Raw genomic sequence first — 21010 nt, 5'->3', positions numbered from 1 at the left:
ATTTAGAATTATTAATAGCCCAGAAAATGCTCAGTGGATTGCTAAAAAGTGATTTTTTCAGAAAGCCTGGAATAACCTCCACAGTCACCATATCACATCTGGCTTTACATAAACATTCATAGCCTGTAAACCCACATCCACAAAGAAACCACGTCTTGGTGCCCCCACACACACACAAAAGGAGTGAAACTGTGCTCAGAACCTACTGGAATCAATGACAGAAGCACAACCTGCCTGCTGTAGCTTTAATAATTCATTCATTTTGGTCTTATCATTTCTCTTTTTTATACAAAACAAAACAGGCCAAAAAGAAGGCTTAGGTGTAAGAGCGAACAACATAAACACTGCACAACGTCTTGTCCTCCATTCTTCTTGTATTTATATCACATCAAACAACTTTCTGGATCCTAAAAAAAACACGGTAAATCCTTTGTTTGGCTGCCCCCGTCCCCCTACAAAACCCCCCAAACAACAACAACAAAACAACAAACAAAGAAAAAGAAAAAAAAGAAATGGAAAGAAAAGCATAAAAGTGACCAATTGCAGGAATGAACAGCTTGCTCGGTATCAGCCACGCGCAGGCGGGGAGGCGGCGGTTCACTTCTGTCCAAGGTGCTTGTTGAGGATGCCCTTGGCCGTCTCCAGGGCGGCCTCGGCGGCCACGGGGATGTGCGGCGCCACGCCGGCGCCCTCCCAGGCGGGACCCGCCGCCGTGTCGCAGTGCACCGTCGGGATGCTGAGGTAGACGCCGGTCTCGCCAACCTGGAAGTACAGCGATGGGAATGAAGCTGTATTACACCAGTGGCGTCAGTTCAGAAAAAAGCTAAGGTATGGCAACATGACTGGTGTCTTGCACGCGCGCGAAGACACCAGTCATGTTGCCATACCTTAGCAACAGGCATGATACGTTTATTTTAAGAAGTACATTTTATTTCCCCCCCCCCCGTTTCTACAGTTTCTTGGGCTGGATATGGCAGCCTGGAATGGTTGTTCAAGTGCAGCTAAACTTGGCATGTTAGTAAACGTGCCACAATTAACAATAATGCATTGCACCTGTGCAGCTGACCTGCGGAATCTGGGAATATACCATTTTGTCAAGATGGGGAGAATAAAAGTGTGGAGAATATAATTATAATACCTTGTTAAAGTGACAACTTTGATACATTTTGCATTTGTAGTTATTTTAATGTAATTTAACAACATAATAACCAGCACAGATAGACAAAGAGACATTCATGGATTTATATTTAAAAGTAACTTTTATTCTCCCCTCTGGACCCAGGGTATGGCAGCTGCATACCCCTGCCATACCCAATTGACGCCCCACGAGAGGTTGTGCGTTTCCATGATTATCGGCACGACAGCGTTTCTGCGGGAATGAGTCGAGTTCCATAGGCAGGGCCGAAGTGCAGATAATCACGGTAATGCACATCCTCGAGTGTAATAATGCGATTATACAACAGTTACCCTAAAGAAAAAAAGAATCACATCAACTCAATTTCATGGTAATTAAGATATTTGATAGAAATGTATAATTGTTTAATGCAACATTTACCTACTATGCCCCTGAACCTCCCATGAAATCTTCTAGCATAGTGCTGGGACTTTCTATATTATTTTGTATGTATTCTTGGCAATCCAACACTTGATGCTGAGTGCCAAGCGGGGAGGCATTGAGTCCCGTTTTTAGAATCTTTGGTATGACCCAGCCGCCGGCCCGGGAATCGAACCCCTGACCTAAGTCTCAGCCACCAGCTGGTTTTGCATTATTGCGACCGTAGGTCGCAGTTAAATATGAAAACTGGCACATCTTTCCGTATCTCTGTAAGTCTGTCTGTCACGCCTGACACTGTGGTTCTATGGGTTTGTTGCACTGACATCATGTTCTGACGTCACTGTGATGACAGGGGAACCACTCTTAACAGAATTGGTTTGCTGCTCTGACATCACGCTCTGGCTTCACTGTGATGTCACACTAACAGAATACCTTTTATGCCTATATATGGAGTTCCCTTCATCAATATTAAGCCCAAATCTAACTAGGACTTCATATGGGAATGCCCATATATGGAGGCCACGTCGGCCACATACCACACTAACGGCTGGTTCTACAGACAGGGATATCCATATGGGCATAAAAGGGTATGATGTCAGATGTCATAGACATCATAGGACTTTCACATAATGAATTACTGAGTAAGCATGTTTGGGCTCTCACAGCATAATCTCCATATACAGTACATGGATCTCCATATAAGGGTACCAGGGGTCTCCATATATCACTGGCCAGATGGCCAAGGGCGAGGTTGGTTGCATGTCGCCCGGAGGCGTCTTACTAGTTTAGCAACAGTAATATTTGTGTTTTGAAAGGCATCAGAGGTTTAAAAAGGTCAACAAAAAGTCTAATTATACACCCATAGTGTATCAAATAAATGCACAAGTAATAATCATGATAATCATGAAAGCGTGATTATTTCTCGGACAACATAAGGGACTGGCATTTCTTTTCTTTCTCTCACTACGTACCTGGAAGGTCTGGGGAGGGTGGGAGCCCCCGGAGGTGGTCTCGCCGATGATCATGGCGCGGCCGAGCTTCTTCATGATGTAGACAAACTCCTCTGCGGCGCCGGCGGTCGCCCCGCTGGTCAGGATGAGGAGGCTCTTCGTGGCACCGTACCTGGAACCTTGGGAAGGGGGAGGGGGAGTGGTGGGAGTAGAGAAAGGAGAAGCAGAGAAGGGAGAGAGAGAGGATGAAAGTAGAGGAAGGAGAAACAATAAAGGATGGAGAGAAAGTAAAAGAGGAGTAAATTAGTTTTTTGGCAGCAGTACCTGAAGCCAAGTACCCCCTTCCCTGCAATTTTCTTAGAAATATTCAGTGGTGTAAAAAGTACTTAAATTCTTTGCTTAAAGGAGCTATAGTCAACTTTTTCATTTTAGGGCCGACACTTTGTTTACATCCTAGTCTATAGACTAGAATGTAAACAAAGTGTCGGTCTGACAATGGCCAAAATTATTATTTTATCATTATTTTACGCTTTTTGTGGTCATTTTTGAATAGAAACACATATATGAAGCTTATTTTTTTATAAAATATTTTCGAAACATTATTTTTATTTTAGCATCCGTTTTATAAGAAAAAGTTGATTATAGCTCCTTTAAGTAAAAGCATCAATACTGCAATGTAGATGTACTCTGTTACAGGTAGAAGTCCTGTATTGGTATCAAAATGTACTAAAAGTACCAAAAGTAAAAGTACTCATTGTGCAGAATGTCCCATTTCAAGTTATCAAATGTATAAAATTCTTTTGAAAATAGCAGATCTATAAGCTCACAATGTGTCGCATTGCGAGCTTGTAGATCGGCTATTTTCAAATGGCCAAAATGTATAAACGGCTGAAGTGGTTAATGTATGTGTTGTAATAATAATACAAATCTACAAAGTAACTACTAACTATAGCTTTGAAATAAATGTATTGGAGTAAAAGTACAATATTTGGATCCAAGATGTAGTGGAGTAGAAGTAAAAGTATTGGGAATTGGAAATACTCAAGTAAAGTACAAATAACTCAAAAGTGTACTTAAGTACAATACTTAAGCAAATGTACTTAGTTACTTTACACCACTGGAAATATTGACATCAAAAGTCCAGTTTCCATGCCAATATGTTCAAAATAATACAGTATACTGGCAAATAACATTGCTTTCTATTCAATAACAGTCAAAGTATTGATGTAATTTGGTTTAACAATTTAGATATGAGCAGGTTCACGCAAAGTATGTCAATGTTTTGTCATTAACCATAACAGTAAAATGCATATTCCCATTCCTAGTTTTTCCTCACGTAACCCTATGTACCACTAGGGGTACACGTACCCCCATTTGAGAAACACCGAGTTAGAGAGAGGGAAGGTGTATTTAGTACAGTGTACTCATCTAACAGTACTGTATAATGAGTATCTTTCCAAACTCCTGTGCAGCTACCATGCATTGCAAATACAACTATTCTTCATGTGATCAACTACATTAAGTTGCACACAGTGGCTGTAGGCCTACAGCTATTTTTAGTCCTAAGACACTGCAACATGGAATGATATAGAAATGGTGGAACAAGAAAGAATGCAATTCAAATCAATCAATCTCGACCAATCCTCGAGCTAGCACCACTCCCCCATTGAAGGGGGCGGCATAGCTCAGGGGTAGAGAAACCGTTATTAGAGCACAAAGGGTTCCCAAAGGGTTCCCAGTTCGAATCCGGGCTCCCCCTGAGTTAATGTCGAAGAGTCCTTGAGCAAGACTCTGAACCCCTAGTAGCTCCCGGTGAGTAGGTTGGTGCCTTGCATGGTTTCCTCCACCACCGGTGTATGAATGTGTGCGTGAATGGGTGAATGAAATGCACAATCTACCGTATGTAAAGCGCCTTGGATAAAAGCGCTATATAAATGCACCATTTACCATTGAACTCAATGGACTACCCATTTATAGTCTGGATTGTATTTTCTGGACTGTATTCTCACTCTACAGCAAACAAACAAACATAACGTTTAAGTGTATAGAGGGTATCTGAACATGTCTAAAGTGACAATTGAAGGACTTTTTAAAACCTCTAAAATTACAAATGAAACACTGGCCAAATTGTCAAATATTAGAGTCAGAAATTGTGAGAATAACCGATCTACATGCTTGCGAGGCGTTGTGAGCATGTAGATCTGCTATTTTCACAGTAGAACCGTGTTATACAAAATGCAATGCCTCAACTCTTAGTGCTTGTCAGGGTGTGGGGTCCCCAGTTAAAATATGATTATTTTGGGGGTCACGGCCTGAAAAGTTTGAGAAATGTGCTAAATGACTAAATTGTAAATTGGTGGAAGAGCAGAATATCTAAACAACTTTAAACAACGTTTGTACCGGTGAGGTCGTCGATGGTCCACAGCTCCTTGGTGGTGCCAGAAGGTCTGTCGTACAGCTTGTCCAGCAGGATCTTCCGATTGGCGTCGAAGAAGTAGGTGCAGAAACCAGCGATGGCTGTGGTCGGACCACCCACGTTATTCCTGTAAGGTACCGTCACAGTCAGGTGTGTTAGGACACTGTTTCCCAAACAGTGGGACGGGACCCCTATGTGGTTCACTGACCAATTTATTTATTTTTGTTATGGTAACAGCTCAAGCAAATATCCCATTTTATTTTCCTACATTACATTCAAAAAATAATTCAGATTGGTCCATTCAGCTGGGCTTATATTGCAAATTTCTATAATCATTCTCTTCATAAATATTTCTTCATTAGTTTGTATCTGTCGCCCTGTTGAGTTTATTTTGCAGTAATGACTGGCTCGCTGTGCATGATCCTGTATTTAATACTAATGATAATACCATATTTGTATTTATAGGCATTAACCTGACTCTCTTATCCAGAGTAACTTAAAAAATCACACCTACAGTAGTGTGAAGTGAGTAGTGCTATTTATGAGTTCATTTCACTAAGCGTACCGCAAATGTGACACTGGGTGTACAACAAACTTTGAGCGCTTTGTGCCAAGATGTAGGCCAGATGTAGGCCACGCTTCGCGTCCCGGATAAAGCCAGATGTTGGAGCTTAGCTCCTTCCAGGAGCACTGCTCAAATAGAGTGCATCGGTTTAAGCTTCAAATGCTAAACAACAACTGTTTAGCATATAGGCCAGAATCAACGCTTTGATTAAGTCAATAAGTCTGTCCCTGCATCCTCTCATCCATTCATCTCCATTTTTGTCCAGTTGCACACAAAGCATGTGAGATGAGATGTAACGTACAGTTGTGGAAAAAGTACTTGAATGTTGTACTTGCAATACTGCAATGTAAAAGTACTCTGTTACAAGTAAAAGTCAAATGTCAATGTAGGGCAAGTCAAAATGTACAAAAGTACAAAAGTATTGACATCAAAATGTACTTAAAGTACCAAAAGTAAAAGTACTCATTATATAGAAAGTCCAATTTCCAAGTTTTCAAATGTATACAAATCTTTTGAAAATAGCCTACATTGTGATCTACAAGCTCACATTGTGAGCTTGTAGATCGGCTATTTTCAAATGGCCGAAATGTAGTGTTGAAGTGTTTCATGTATGTTTTAAATAATAATCAATCTACAAAGTAACTAGTAACTAAAGTTTTCAAATACACGTAGTAGAGTAAAAGTACAATATTTGGATCCGAGATGTTGTGGAGTAGAAGTAAAAGTAGTGGAAATTGGAAATAATCAAATAACCCCCCCAAAAAAGTACTCAAGTACAGTACTTAAGTAAAAGTACTTTGTTACTTTACACCCCTGGTAACGTACCTGAGGTCGACGATCATGCCGTCGGTGTTGACGACCTTGCTCCACACGTGTTCAACGATGATCTGGGCGATGGGCTTGACCTCCTCGAAGTCTCCAAACATGTCGAAGCGCAGGTAACCAATGTTGTTCTCAAACACGTCCGTTTGGAAGGACACCTTGATCAGCTCTATGAACATCTCTGGAGAGTAGTCCTATAGGAACAAAGGAGTTTTATTAAGTAGTCCTATAGCAACAAAGGAGTTTTATTAAGTAGTCCTATAGCAACAAAGGAGTTTTATTAACAGTTCTACTGCCAGATTTATTATTTATTTATTGGGGCTGGTGCCAGCAAAAAGCAGCTTACCTTTGCGATGTTATAGAAAAATATCTATTCATTATTTGCAAACGATTTATTTTTATTTTTACTTATTATATGTGTACTTTAGCCAATCTGGCGGCAGAGGGCAGCCTTATGCAAAGAATAGGTGTGAATTGGGCCGCTCCGCTTGCGGTCATTCAGAGCATAGAAATGCATAATCTAGATCAGGTCCACAGAGAACAGCCAGGAAGTGAATTGGACATCATTGATGTTTATGTGTGGTGGAGATTTGAAAGCAGCATTACGGGAGATGTTTTTACTGTACACACCCGCGCAACTAGTGAAAACAGCTGATCTACAAGCACACAACGCCTCGCACCGCTGTTTCCTGTTTTCACTACTTTTGGCGACGGCCTGTGCGATGAAGCAGGGCTTTACTTTGCGAAAGAACGTACACATTTGAAACTTGGAGATACAAGGTTTCCACCCGGCAACGACGATATGAATGAATTAATCGTTTATTTTTGTGTCCGGTTGCCTTTCACAGCCCATCCCTTATGGGATTGTTCAGACACAATGATATTATAGAACACAGTACTTCCAGTGCCAACATTCCGACACTAAAAATAATAAACAGAATAAATACCACACACTGTATTACATGACTCTGATCAAAAGCAGAGAGACAGTTTTGTAGACTAATTTTCAAACTGGAGTGAAGGGCAAGAGAGAAAGAGAGAGAAAGAGAGAGAGAGAGAGAGAGGGGGGGGGGGGGGGGAGTCAAATAATGAACAGAAGACTTGAATTTAACTTAAACAAGGTGATACACATACTGTACAATACAGAGAACTCAAAGAACAAGTTAAACATGTTTTGCACACATTTCACATAATGCCTTTATTTGATTTATTTATTTATTTACTTGTTATTTACTATTTATTTGTGCACATTTTCATCAATTAAAATATTTTATGCTGAAATAAAATGTATAATTCAGTAATTCAGTCATTTGAAATGAAACCAGAGTCTTACCATGGGTGGCAGAGCAGGGGTGTTGCTGGTCGTCTTCAGACTCTTGTCTCCAGACAGAGTGTTCAGGTCGCCAGTCAGCTTAGCCTCCAGCCCAGCCTTAGAGCTCACCAAGCTGTACTCGCCACTGGCCAGGCGTCCTTTCAGCTTGTCCGCGACGTCGGCTCCGATGGCCTCGAAGGCGTAGTTCTCCGCAATCAGGGTAGCGGATCCCTCGACGATGGCGGGAACCTGGGCACGCAGCTTGAGGATCTCAATGGCGGTGGCGAGCGCGTCCTCGGCGCTGACGGCGACGTCCGGGGTCACGCCGGCGACTTCCCAGGTGGTGCCGGTGACGGGGTTGATAGACTTGGCCGTGGGAATGGTGAGGTAGAAGTCCGTGTCCGCCACCTTGATCTTGTCCACTTTCACGGAGCCCCCGGCCGTCTTCTCGCCGACGATGGTGGCCCTCTTGAGGTTCTTGAGGCAGTAGGCCACGTCCTCGGCGATGCCGCTGGTGTGCTGGCTGGTGAGGATGATGAGCGGCTTGGCGGAGCCGAACCTGTCTCCGAGCAGGTTGGACATGGTGAACAGCTTGGTGGTGGTGTCCGAGGGGCGGTCGTACACGCTGTCGATGTGGATCACAGGCTCGGCGTCGGTGAAGTACGACACGATGTAGGGCAGCCCCGAGATGTCCCCGCTGAGGGTGTAGCGCAGGTCAAAGACCAGGGCGGAGGAGGGCAGGATCTTGTTCCAGACCAGCTCCAGGAGCAAGGGGCCGATCTTCTCGGCCACGTGCTCCCCGAGGATGTGGTCGATCCGCAGGTAGCCGATGTCCCCCTCCAGCACGTCCAGCTTGATGGAGTGCTGCAGCACGGCGACCAGCTGCTCGGGGGGCAGGTCGGGGATCTGGGGCGGCGCGACGGGGGCGTAGCCCGGCTCGTGGGAGACCTTGAGGCGCGGGTCGTTGATGGTGCTCTGGACCCCCGAGGTGAGGACGCTGGCCAGGGTCTCGGGGTCGGGGATGCTGAGGATCTCCGTGTTGCTGCTGGCCGCTTCGATGGCCTCCTGCATGCCCGCCAGCTTCTCCGGGGAGCAGTAGTTGTCCAGGAGGATCTTGGCCATGTCTACGATGAGGCTGGGGGGGAAGGTGGCGCGGACGACGAGGGCATTGCTCCAGAGGAGCAGAGACGCCACCAGAAGGACTGCTTTCGCCATGTTCTCTCTTTCCTGGAGAGCTGGGGAAACTGATCGGCAGAACCTCCGTCCACGCTGAGGTTCTTTGTCAAATGAGACTATTTCCTGACTGCATGGTTTCTGTTAGCTCGCACCTAAGAGGCTTTGCCCCCACAATAAACCTCTAATCTCATTATCCCGAGTGCTTTTGTAAGACAATAACAAGCCAGCTAAACAGGGTCGCACCACCTTGCCCAATATACCATCCTTAAATATATCGCAAGAGACTTACGGTAAATATTAGAAGCTCTACTCTGTGCCATTTATGGTAACGTTTGTAACGGACGGGAATATCTGTCATAAAGGGATTATGGCTGGTAGAAATATTTAACCTGCTTGAGTCAGTCACTGTGTAGGCCTATTTACTGAGAACCTTCCAGCCTTCCAGGTTGTTTGTGTCTTAGAGGTAGACAGCTCATATAGAAGGCTCATAGATAGTTGCTTGCCTGCCAGGGTGGAAAAAGTACTCACATTTGTTTTTACTTAAAGGAGTAGTTCACCACTTTTCAACCTGTCTTCATATAATAGGTCCTCACTAATGTTCATAATAAAATAGCACATTTTTTTTCTATTCAGTCTGGGTCTCATAGGAGAGCTGTCAAATCCTTCCTACCGGTGACATCATCGTTTGACAAAAAAAAAAGAATAATAATATTTTTGAAATAGAAAATTAGATTTTTATTATCACGAGAACAATGGCTTCCACTTTAACATTGCAACTTTTTCAGGAATAGAAAGCCTGCAGTTTCTATTAGCTTGCATTTCCCATTGATGATGTCACCGGTAGGAAGGATTTGACCCACCCACAGCTCTCCTATGAGACCCAAACTGAGTAGAAAAAAGATTGTGATATTTTATCATGAACATTAGTGAGGACCTATATGAAGATAGGTTGAAAAGTGGTGGAGTGCCCCTTTAAGTAAAAGTCAATCAATACTGCAATGTAGAAATACTTTTACAAGTAAAAGCCTGGAATTCAAAATGTACTTGAGTAAAAATACAAACTTTTTGGTTTGAAAATGTACTTAAAGTACCAACATTAGAAAGTGGCCTAGTCATTATGTAGAATGTTGTTTTCAAATGTGTAACATTTGAGCTTGTTGATCGCTTATGTTCAAATGGCCGAAATGTATAAGGTTGTTAATGTATGTTTTATAATATAAATCTATCTACAAAGTAACTCATAACTAACGTTTTCATGAATGTAGTGGAGTACAATAGTAAAAGTTTAAATGTACTTTGTTACTTTGCACCACAGTTTGCCTGTTCCCTGTCTTGGATAGTTAACTCTAGAAAACTAAAATAGAAAATAGAAAACTCTGTGATTCTTGTTGAAAAGAGAGAAACTCGTTAATTAAGAAATTAAGAGAACTCTCTAGTGATTAATGAGTCTTAAGTGAACACACGTATGTTTGAATTTGATCAGACTCGCCCCACAGAAGAATTGGGTAGCATAGTATTTGTGGAATACTGTGTACTTTGATTGTGTTGCTTACAAATGCACAGAATGCAAAATGTAACCTCTCTAATCTAGTAATTACAATCAACTCGCATATGAATCCCACACTAGGGCATTCACGAATAGTGATTTTTAGTTTTCGAATTATTCGACCTCAAAGTATTCGAATAGTCGAATATTCGACAGGACTGTCCAAACTGTCAAATATTAAGTAAGCAAGAGGCGAACATTGTGAAAATAGCCGATCTACATGCTGACAACGCCTCGCATTGCGAGCATGTAGATCTGCTATTTTCACAATATTTATCTGTGGAACCGAGTCACATTAAATGTAATACCTACACTTCCAAGTGCTTGTCAGGGTGGGGGTCCCCAGTTCAAATATGTTTATTTTGGGGGTCACGACCTAAAAAGGTTTGAGAAGCCCTGGTATAGAGCATTAACAAATTCATCCACCAGGGGCATTGACAGCTCATTCTTATGACTTCCTATCTAGCCAAGTTTTATAAAGTATATATTTTAAAGAGAAAACGATAAAAAAGCGATAGTGACTTTGATATTCGAATATTCGAATATTTGGTGAATGCCCTATCCCACACAGATTTTTTTAATAAAAGGAATCTAATATCATCACAGTTTCTAGGTGGAAGTTCATTTCATGGCAGGAGAGCTTGCAGTCTTAGCCATTTGCATATCCCACTAACATTTGTTGCACAGCTTATTCCATATGGTATGCTAAGTCTAAGTCAGCACTATTCTCACAGGCTTAGAACAACAATCTGCTACTCTGTCCTCCCCTGTGGGAGCCTTTTGATTGACCTCAAGCCCTGATTTGCACACTGATCTAGCGCTGGCATACAGTGGATCTGGATCACACCAGTTAACCACTTCTATTCCTACTAAAACTAACTTGAGTTACCAGGCACGTAGCCCTTTTCCACTGACATGGCCTGACACCACACCACTCCACACCGCCCACACTTGTGTCAGGTTTTCCACTATAAGGACCTGGGTAGAGTGGTGTGAAAGTGGTACTAAACGTGGTACTAAAAAGAATCCAATCTAGAGTATGTCTGAGCTATTCACGATATTCCTGGCCATTCTATGGAGGCTGCCATTTTCCTTTTACAGAGGGCGCTGGAGCATTTTTAAACATCTTTTCACTTCCTCCCAAGTCGAAGAACAAGAGATCCCAAGGAAGTGACAGGGAATTGTCTGTTGCCAGATATTGCCAGAGACAAGCGGCCAGGTCTATGAATAATAAGCCCAATAGAATTAACTAGGTTCAGTTTTACTACTTTACATTTACATTTGAAAATAGCAGATCAGCAAGCTCACAATGTGTCACATTGTGACACATTGTGAGCTTGTATATTTGCTATTTAAAAAATATAGAGGAAAGAAAAAACGAAAATAATTTGAATATTTTTGAAACATTTTAACAACACAAATCTGTGTGGCGGTCCCTGGCACCACATATTTTCAGATGGGGGTCTGCGACTGTGGACAAATCTGTTAATCTGGGGTCCTTGATATGAAAAGATTTGGGAACCACGGGTTTAAAAAATATTAGAAAGTAAGCCCAATAAACAACGACACCAATTGCTTATTATAAGCAGACATGGCAACACCGGTTCATTCAGAGCCAAGAGCCCAGAGCGCCTCTACTGACACTTTAATGCAAGGACACAGGAAACCAAATGATGTTTTTTATTTTCTTTCAGGATATGAACAGGAAGCCGGGGGCGGGGCCAGGAATATCGTGAATAGGCCAAACAGGGCCAAACACTTCATAATGACTGATCAAATGGTAAATAAATGGTAAATAGGGCATTTATATAGCGCTTTTTATCCAAAGCGCTTTACAGAGATTGTGCATTACATTCACCCATTCACGCACACATTCATACACCGGTGGCGGAGGAAACCATGCAAGGCACCAACCTGCTCACCGGGAGCAATGTGGGGTTCAGAGTCTTGCCCAAGGACCCTTCGACATTAACTCAGGGGGAGCCCGGATTCGAACTGGGAACCCTTCGGGAACCATTCGTGCTCTAATGTCGGTTTCTCTACCCCTGAGCTATGCCGCACCCGCTCACTGACTTTTCATTTAGACCACCAGGATATAGTTGTAATGCATGATAATAGATTCTATTGTGTTTATAAACACAATAGTGTATTATAGTTATCATAGTAATACATACATACTTTATAGTGTATTATCATCACAGTTATAATCCATTATAGTGTATTATAATTAGGATAGATGTAATACAAATTTATATTGTATTATAATCACAGTTAAAAGGGTCAATTTGTTTCTTATCGATAGGGGTACTTTTGTGTAATGGAAAATGTAGATATTTTTATGTGGTGCGGTGTGGTGTGGTGTAGTGTGGTGTAGTGTGGTGCTAAAGCTGCAGTCGAACGGGGGCAATAGACATCAAAGGGGGCTTGAGCCCCTGCCCTTTTATCCATCCGTAAAAAGTGCCCTCTCTCCAGACCATGAATGCAGTTTTTACTATGGTGAAAGAAATGCAAAGGCCTCCTTTCCAAGCCATACCCGAAGGCACCATTCAAGAGAATTAACTTGTCCAAACTCTCCTGAACTTGAATGCAGCGTCTTATGTTGAAATGATTCTCTGTGTAGAAATGCATGCCGTACGCCACATCTCCAGTATTGACTTGATTATGCTTAGTTCGGTATGGTATCAAGCTTCGAAAATAGCCGACCTCCAAGCTCACAACGTGTCGCTGTGAGCTTGGAGGTCTGCTATTTTCGATATTTTCATCGAAAAGCCCTTTTAGAGATTTCAGCCCCTGCCTCTCTAACATTCTCTGCACGTCCCTGTGAGTTACAACTTAACTCTGACCACTCTCTCCCCCCCCCCACCTCCGTCTATCTCTTTGCCAAAAATAGACAATCTACAAGCTTGCAATGCTATGCTTTGTGAGCTTGGGGGGGACTGTTCCCCTAGAATATAGGCATTCTGGGTTGACCACTTAAGGCCTATTTCAAAAGTAGTGAACATTTTTGGAACATTTCTGAAGGTCTTTGCCTATAATAACATGCCTGAAATAAGGATGAAAGGGTTAAGTTGTAAATGGGAACGCACTGAAAAGTTCCCTGTCCAATAAAGTGCTCAGCATAATTAGAAACATGTCATGTGCCAGCAAGCAGACTTATTTTGTTCTTTCTATTATAGCTCAGTAGTAACAGATGCTCATTGTTGTTAATATTGTTAAATATAACATAACAATAGCATAAACAAGTAGTTTATTTCTTGAGTGTGGTTGGAATACTTTATTGCAGGGAAAATAAATGAGGAGAAAGATCTTTGCCTGCAGCAGCAACAGCATAGAGGAAGTGAACAGAATGAGTGTAGGTTTCTTTGCAACTGGCTCCCTCTTGTGGTTGTTTTCAGTGATTAACAATTGTGCACACAGGACATTCTGTAAGTGATTTTGAAAGTAGTCTAAAGAAACTACAAAACCACATAGTCACATAAGATAGGCCTACCTATACATTAACCACATACCTAAGTTAGGTCTACCTATAAATTACACATAATATATTGTCGTTGTCGGGTGGAAACCTTGTATGTCCAAAACTGTTTGTTTTGTATTTATCATTTAAAAAATGAACTAAACTAGTGAAAACAGCGATCTACAAGCACACAACGCCTCGCGATTGTATGATGAAGCAGTGCTTTACTTTTTTTTTTTCTTTTTACAAATTTGACACTTGGAGATACGAGGTTTCTGCCCGACAGTGACAATATGTAAACATGAAAAGAAAGAAAAAACAAAAGAAAACACCAAGGTACATTATTTCTAAACCTATATGGGTTCTTTAGTCACATAAATATGGGTCAACACATATAATACATTGTCGGATTATGCCTTTGGTATTAACACGTGTCAACAACAGGAATTACACAAAGTTAAAAACAACACACTGATGTCACATTATTTCAAAACAAGGCATCTCATATCATCACATGTTTCATCTTTTCTTTTGGGATGTGCTTTCCTAAAAGTGCAATAGAGGAGTTTTAAAGTGCCCAAATGAATACAAAAAAAAAGTGCAATCGATAAAAATGAAATTGTCTAGTGTTAGAATCGTCCAGGTTCGACAAAATACGATAATAAAATCTGATGTTATTTTTTATTTTTTTGTTTCTGCTCTATCTTCCCTTTTCACATTTCAAGAGTCCAGTCTTGCAAAAGTCGTCATGAGCCAGCAGGGGGTGTCACACAAAATTCTGGGCCCTGGGTAGAAGGATTCACTGCGGGCCCCCCAACGCATTATTATGCGTTATTTTGTGCTTTAACTATTGAAAAATAGCAGATATACAAGCTCACAGCGTGGCACTCGCTTGTGGATCTGCTATTTTTGAAAAATCTTGAGAATGTGCATGTTCAAGTCTTTGAATATTTCAAATCCTTCTAAGGTTTTTATTTTTTTATTTTTTATTTTTTAACCTATGTTTTTATGTCAGTGGTGCTCAAACCTTTTCATGTGACAGGACCCCAAAATGATATGTATTTGGCCACGGACCCCCCATCTCAAAATGTTTAGGTCCAGGGACCTTCCAGAAGCAAAATTTGAGTTACAAATGTTCACTTAAAAAATACATATACTCAAAGATTTGCACACATTCTTTCACGTCTTTTCAAAAATCTACAAGCTCGCAGCGCGGCACTCGGTGCCGCGCTTTTAGATCTGCTATTCTTCAATAGTTAAAGTATAAGGGACCCTCCACCTTGGGCCCTAGTAACTCAGTCCCACTTTCCACCCCCTTGTGACGCCCCTGTGAGCCAGTGGTAGTGGACAGTAAGGAAGTGCATTTACTCGAGTAATGTGCTTAAGTAAAAGTACTTGAGTTATGTACTTTAATTGAGTAACTGTTGCATATTTTGGAGAGGGTTCCAAGAGTCTCCAGAAAAAAAATCGTAAATATAGCATAACAATCTGTCTAACCACTTAAATCCTATATAGATCGGCTACTTAAAAATAGCCAGTTTACAAGCTCACAATATGTCGCATTGCTATGTGCTGTGAGCTTGAAGATCTCCTATTTATTTTTATTTTTATTTATTTTTTAATCTAGGAAAGATTTGGACAAGTTTTTAATATTTTTGAGACATATTAACAACACAAATCCTGTATGGGGGCCCCCTGGCACACAATATTTCAGATCAGGGTCCATGGCCAAATAGGCCTAATACTAATATTACTAATAGGCTACTAATTAATTTGGGGACCTTGACATGAAATGTTTTGCGAACCTCAGACCTAGAGAAGCTTAATTTTCATCAAGCCTGTGGAGTGTAAACTAGGCTTAACTCTTGTGAAAGCAATACAGTTATAATTCCAGGTTATTTCTGACTTCTTCCTTGTTGTTGGTTAATACAGATAGGGAAGAGCATGGAGTCAGGAAACCTGAAGACAGACAGAGGGGAGACACTCGAGATATTACGCCGGGAGTCGGATGCACAAGGAGCATTGTGGTTATTGCGCTAACCTGGCTGATCTACAAGGAACCCCAATGTAGTTGTAACGTGAAAGTGTACTGTAAATAAACAACAGGTAAAGTAATCATTTTAGTCGGTAAATCAGAAAAGAACACCAATTACTTCCCTTGCTGTCTCTTTGCCAGCCTCGCCGATATGACCTTTTGGGCCACGGCCAGCGCGTCGTTGGCCTGGGAGACGATGTGCGGCTCGACCCCGGCCACGCTCCACACCTTCCCGGTGACGGCGCTCAGGACCGCCAGGTTGGGGATGGAAGCGTACAGGATGCTGTCCCCGATCTGGTAGGTGCCGCTCGACAGGGACCCGCCCATCGTCGGCTCGCCGACGATGGTGGCGCGGCTCAGGTCCTTCATGGTGCGGACGAAGGCCTCGGCCGCGGAGCCCGTCATGTGGCTGGTGAGGATGAAGATGTCCTTGGAGGAGCCGTACCTGATGGGTTATTGATGGGTTAAATTACATTTTAATATCCATTATATTTAGAACACCAACTTCAGTGTTAAAAGCGTCAAGGTTATTTTGGTTTGATCAACTAACTAATACACGTGATGAGATATGCTCCACTCCAGGTCTGTACAAAGGATGTTGACCAGAGAAATTATATCTCAATAATGTCATAATGCCCAGGACACTGGATAACACATTGGCATTGTCCTTCTAGTCGGAGGCCTTAAGGATATCTCGCGCTAATCAGTCTAAAAGCGCAAAATTTTGCACAGATGTAGCTCAGGGCATGCTCTAATGATTTATCTAGGGCGCCCGAGTCGGCGACCTTCGGGGTCGCCACAGCGGCCAAATCAAGTTGGGCTCCCATCGACTTTCAATACAGGAGGAAAATACCCAGAAAAACACTTTTTTTCTGGGTATTTAAGTAGGATGTGAGGGGTCTAGCTAGGGGTTTGTCATGATGCTGAATCCACTGCAAGCATTTGTTTTGCACAAAAAACATTCCTTGGGCTAGAAATGGCCTCAGAGAACGATGCATATATGGGTTAGCATTCATGTTAGTCGGAGGCCTTAGGGTTTTTTTTCTTGTGCTAATCAGTCTAAAAGCGCCAAATTTTGCACAGATGTAGCCCAGGGCATGCTCTAATGATTTAGCTAGGGCGCCCGAGTCGGCGACCTTCGGGGTCCCATAAAATGATGGTTTAGTGATGAAAAGTGATGAGTCATCACTTTTCAGAGTTTTGTGGGTGTTTTCTGGAGCTGTGGCGACCCCGAAAGTCGCCGACTCGGGCGCCCTAGCTAAATCATTAGAGCATACCCTGGGCTACATCTGTACAAAATTTGGCGCTTTTAGACTAATTAGCACGACATTACCATGTCATCTCCCTAACGTCTCCGACTATTCTGGCTACTGGGCCCAAGACACAAAAACATCTGATATCCACTGTTATGTTATAATTGTCCAATCAGAATGTGACTAATGTATTCTGTAACTCCATATATCTGTGAAATTATGTTTTGTATAGGCAGAAGGCACTATGGGTGAATGGCTGTACTGTACGTTGAACTCAGAACTATTCTTTCAATACAACTAAGAGAAAAACTGACTTGCACTGGTGTGTGGTCGCCTTTATTGCGTGGGAGTCATATTCAATCTTTTTGGGGAAACTGTCTGATTCACATGGGATATAAAAATATTTCCATCAGTACCTCTGGCCCATGACCTGCGGCGAGGTCCAGACCTCCGTCAGCCTGTCGGTGGAGCGGTTGAAGACGGTGTAGAGGTGCCTCAGCGGCTCGCCATCAAAGAAGTATGTGCACAGCAGCGGGATGGCCGTGGAGTAGATGCCCGTGTTGTACCGCATGTCGATGACGAGCGTGTCGGTGTTGACGATTTTGTTCCACACTAGTTTGATGAGCTGCGGGCCGATGGTTTTCACCACCTCCACGTCGGCCATCATGTCGAACCTGAGGTAGCCCACGTTCCCCGGCATCACCTCGACTTTGAACAGCGCGTCGATTATGTACCCCGCTTCCTCCGCCGACGGTATCTTCGGCACGTTGTCCAGGGTCTCTGGCTCGATGTCGCAGTAGAAAATGTGGAGGCGGTGGTCGCCAGAGGTCTCCTGCAGGTCTGCCGTGAGCTGCGAAGCCAGAGATTCGAAGTCGACCACGGAGCGGTACGTGCCCTCTGTCCATTTGTGCCGCAGCACTTTGCTGACTTTGGCGGCGACTTCGGGGATGGCGTAGTGCGTTTCTAAGAGCTCTATGGTTCCTTCTATCAGGCTCATGACCCCTCGGTGGAACTGTATGATCTCGTGGACGTGGTCCACGGCTTCCTCCGCTAGCACGATGGCGTCGGGGACCACGCCACCTCCCAGCCAGCATTCCGCGTTGTTGTCCATGAAGTTAATGAAAGGGACGGTGATTGCAATGTCTGTGCCTTCTATTTGGAATGACTTTGAGTGCATCAGGGTACCGGATGTGATCTCCCCAATGACCGTGCCGCGATGTAAGGACTGCATGAGGTAAGCAAACTCCTCTCCGACACCTGCGGTGTAATAGCTGGTCAACACATAAACGCCACGCTTGGAGCCATAAACGGTTCCTGGGAGCCCAGGCAGGGTGTCATATTCCCTGGTTGCATTTTGAATTCGGTCGTATATGGTGAAAAAATGTCGTTTCGGCGAGGCATCATGGAGATAGGAAAGGATCAGCGCTAAGGAAGCAGATGACCCGGCAGTGTTATAACGCAGGTCAATGATAAGATTTTCGGTGTCTTTCAGGGGCTCCCAAACCCTTTTAGCCATGAGCTGTCCTAGTTTAGCCACCACAGATGACTCTATAAACTCATCAAAGCGGAGATAACCGGTATTTCCTGCGAGGATCTGCACTATGAACACTCTATCAACTAACGTCCCCAGTGACGCTGAATCGTCTACAACCTTCCCAGGGTCCAATTCCCCCGTGAGGGCGATGTCGTCTTCCGTGTGTTTGATGACCAGTCGAGGGTCTTCCGAAACAAGCTGGAGCTCCTGATTGAGTTTGGCTGCCAAGTCCTCCTCGGAAATAATGGAGAAGAAGTCTGTGGATTCCAGGTGGTGAAGGAGGGCCTGAACTCGGTCTGTGAAGGCGTAGAACCTTCTGATGATGTCTGAGATGTTCTGCACGGCTTTGGGGACGGCGCTCCTCACAGCCAGCAGGGATTTTGCACTTCCGATGGCTTCCTTGGCGAGAACGGTCACCGACGGCGAGACTCCGCTCACCTCCCAGCTCTGGCCTGTGATGGGGTTGATGGATCTCGCCACGGGAACCGTGATGTAGAACCCAGAATCCCCGATTTTGATCTTCTGCACTTTTACCGAACCGCCAGCCGACCTCTCGCCAACGACGATAGCCCTGTTTAGATGTTTTAATGTGTAGGCCACTGCCTCGGCCGCACCCACCGTACGCTTGCTGGTCAAAATGATTACGTCTTTTGTCTTTCCATACCTTTCGCCCATTATGGAGGCCATGGTCCACAGTTCTTTGGTCGTGTTCGAGGGCCTGTCGAAGACGGTGTCGATGTGAACAAGAGGCTCGGGGTCCGAGAAGTAGGAGACGATGAACGGGACGCCGGACAGCTCTCCGGCCGTGCTGTATCTCAGGTCAAAGATCAGGGAGGACGTGTGGGCCACCTTGTTCCAGACGTTGTCCCTCAGAAGAGGGCCCAGCTTCGCCATGGTCTCCTCCCCGATGATGCGGTCGATCCTCAGGTAGCCCACGTTGTTCTCCACGACGTCCAGCTTCACCGAGTTCCTCACCAGCCGTATCAGCTGCTCCGTGGGGAGGGAGGGCAGCGCCGGCGGCATCACGGGCACAAAGTTGGGCTCGTACGACACCTGTAGTAGAAATTATTTATACGACTGTCAATATGTAATATTGTGTATTTCCCAAACTTACTGTATGCTATATAAGAGTCACCTACCACATGAACTAACTCGACAGCAGCTGCGATACGAACAGCTGCCAAATGCTGACTGGCTCCTACGTCACCAGTCCATATACTCTTCCATAGACTCTTCACCTACCACATGAACTAACTCGACAGCAGCTGCGATACGAACAGCTGCCAAATGCTGACTGGCTCCTACGTCACCAGTCCATATACTCTTCCATAGACTCTTCACAACTGAATTGTATCTTTAGACACTGTTCAGTAGACACCCTTTCACCTATTCTTGTCACACTGTCGTATAAATGAGAGGCTACCCAGAGAACAGGAGCGACACTAGCATGCGTGTCGTCTCAAAGCTCTTGATCTTGTTGTTAATAAATATATTGTATTCATCGTCACTCTACCTTGTGGGAATTCAATTTCTATGTTATATACTATATACGATCTGAGAATTTCTATAACACACCGTCAGCCTGGGGTCGTTCAGGGCGCCTTGCACGCCGACCGTGAGGACCGACGCCAGGGTCTTCTTGTCGGAGATCTGGAGGATCTCCCCGCTGCTGATGGCCTGCTGGATGGCCTCCTGCATCCCCACCAGGTTCTCTGGCAGGCAGTAGTTGTCCAGCAGGATCTTGGCCATGTCGAGCACCAGCGCGGGCTGGAACGGCGACTTAGCCGAGAAGCCGAGGCAGAGGAACGTTGCCAAAAGTGTCGTCGGGAGGCAAAACCTCGCCATTCTGGGATGCGCAGAGACAAAGAGGAGCAGATGTTGTCTCTTTCGTCCTCTCACCGGCTATGCCTCCTGTTTCACTGCTGCTGCTGCTCTTCTACCGTGCAGAAAGCAATCGCAGCTTTTGTTTGGCGAGGAAAAGAAAATTCACTGTCACTGGGTTGTTGTGTTTTTTTTTTTCGGACCACATCATCATCGGCATAAGAGGCTTTTGTCCCCAATAAACCTTTAATCGCATTATATGTGCCGCATCAGCTGGCAGACAATAGCAGCAGACAAAAAAGGAGACAATTTGGAAATGCAGCGAGAGGTCGAGCCACACGTGTCATCCACATCTGGGTTTCTTTTTCGTTTCATGGTTTGTTTGGTTTTTGATACTGTTATTAGATCTCACTGGGAGACAATAACACAACGGCGTAGAGCAATTTAACACCCCATAGTCCCTTTTCTGGGCATGTCATAGCAGGCCAACATTCGGCAAAAATAGGAAACATTCTGTGAAAATAGCCAATGACACGTTGTACATCTATTTGATGTTCAAAAGTATATG

At 43.8% G+C, this 21010-nt stretch overlaps 1 protein-coding gene across 1 annotated transcript; it reads right to left on the bottom strand.

Moving 5' to 3' along the window:
- Positions 1-597: 597 nt before the first annotated feature.
- irbpl (interphotoreceptor retinoid-binding protein like) lies at positions 598-20466 on the bottom strand (the record flags this gene model as incomplete). The annotated part of the gene is made up of 9 exons (XM_080748336.1): positions 598-762; positions 2527-2684; positions 4906-5048; positions 6312-6502; positions 7642-8855; positions 15706-15758; positions 15953-16279; positions 17504-19674; positions 20197-20466. 9 exons carry the CDS (start codon positions 20464-20466, stop codon positions 598-600), a joined length of 4692 nt encoding a protein of 1563 aa, XP_080604462.1.
- Positions 20467-21010: the final 544 nt, after the last annotated feature.

This window comes from Nannobrachium achirus, assembly GCF_963921795.1.
Source record: "Nannobrachium achirus genome assembly, chromosome: 18".
Taxonomy (NCBI): domain Eukaryota; kingdom Metazoa; phylum Chordata; class Actinopteri; order Myctophiformes; family Myctophidae; genus Nannobrachium; species Nannobrachium achirus.
Note: the sequence above shows the minus strand (reverse complement) of the source record. Positions and strands in the feature narration are given on the sequence as shown.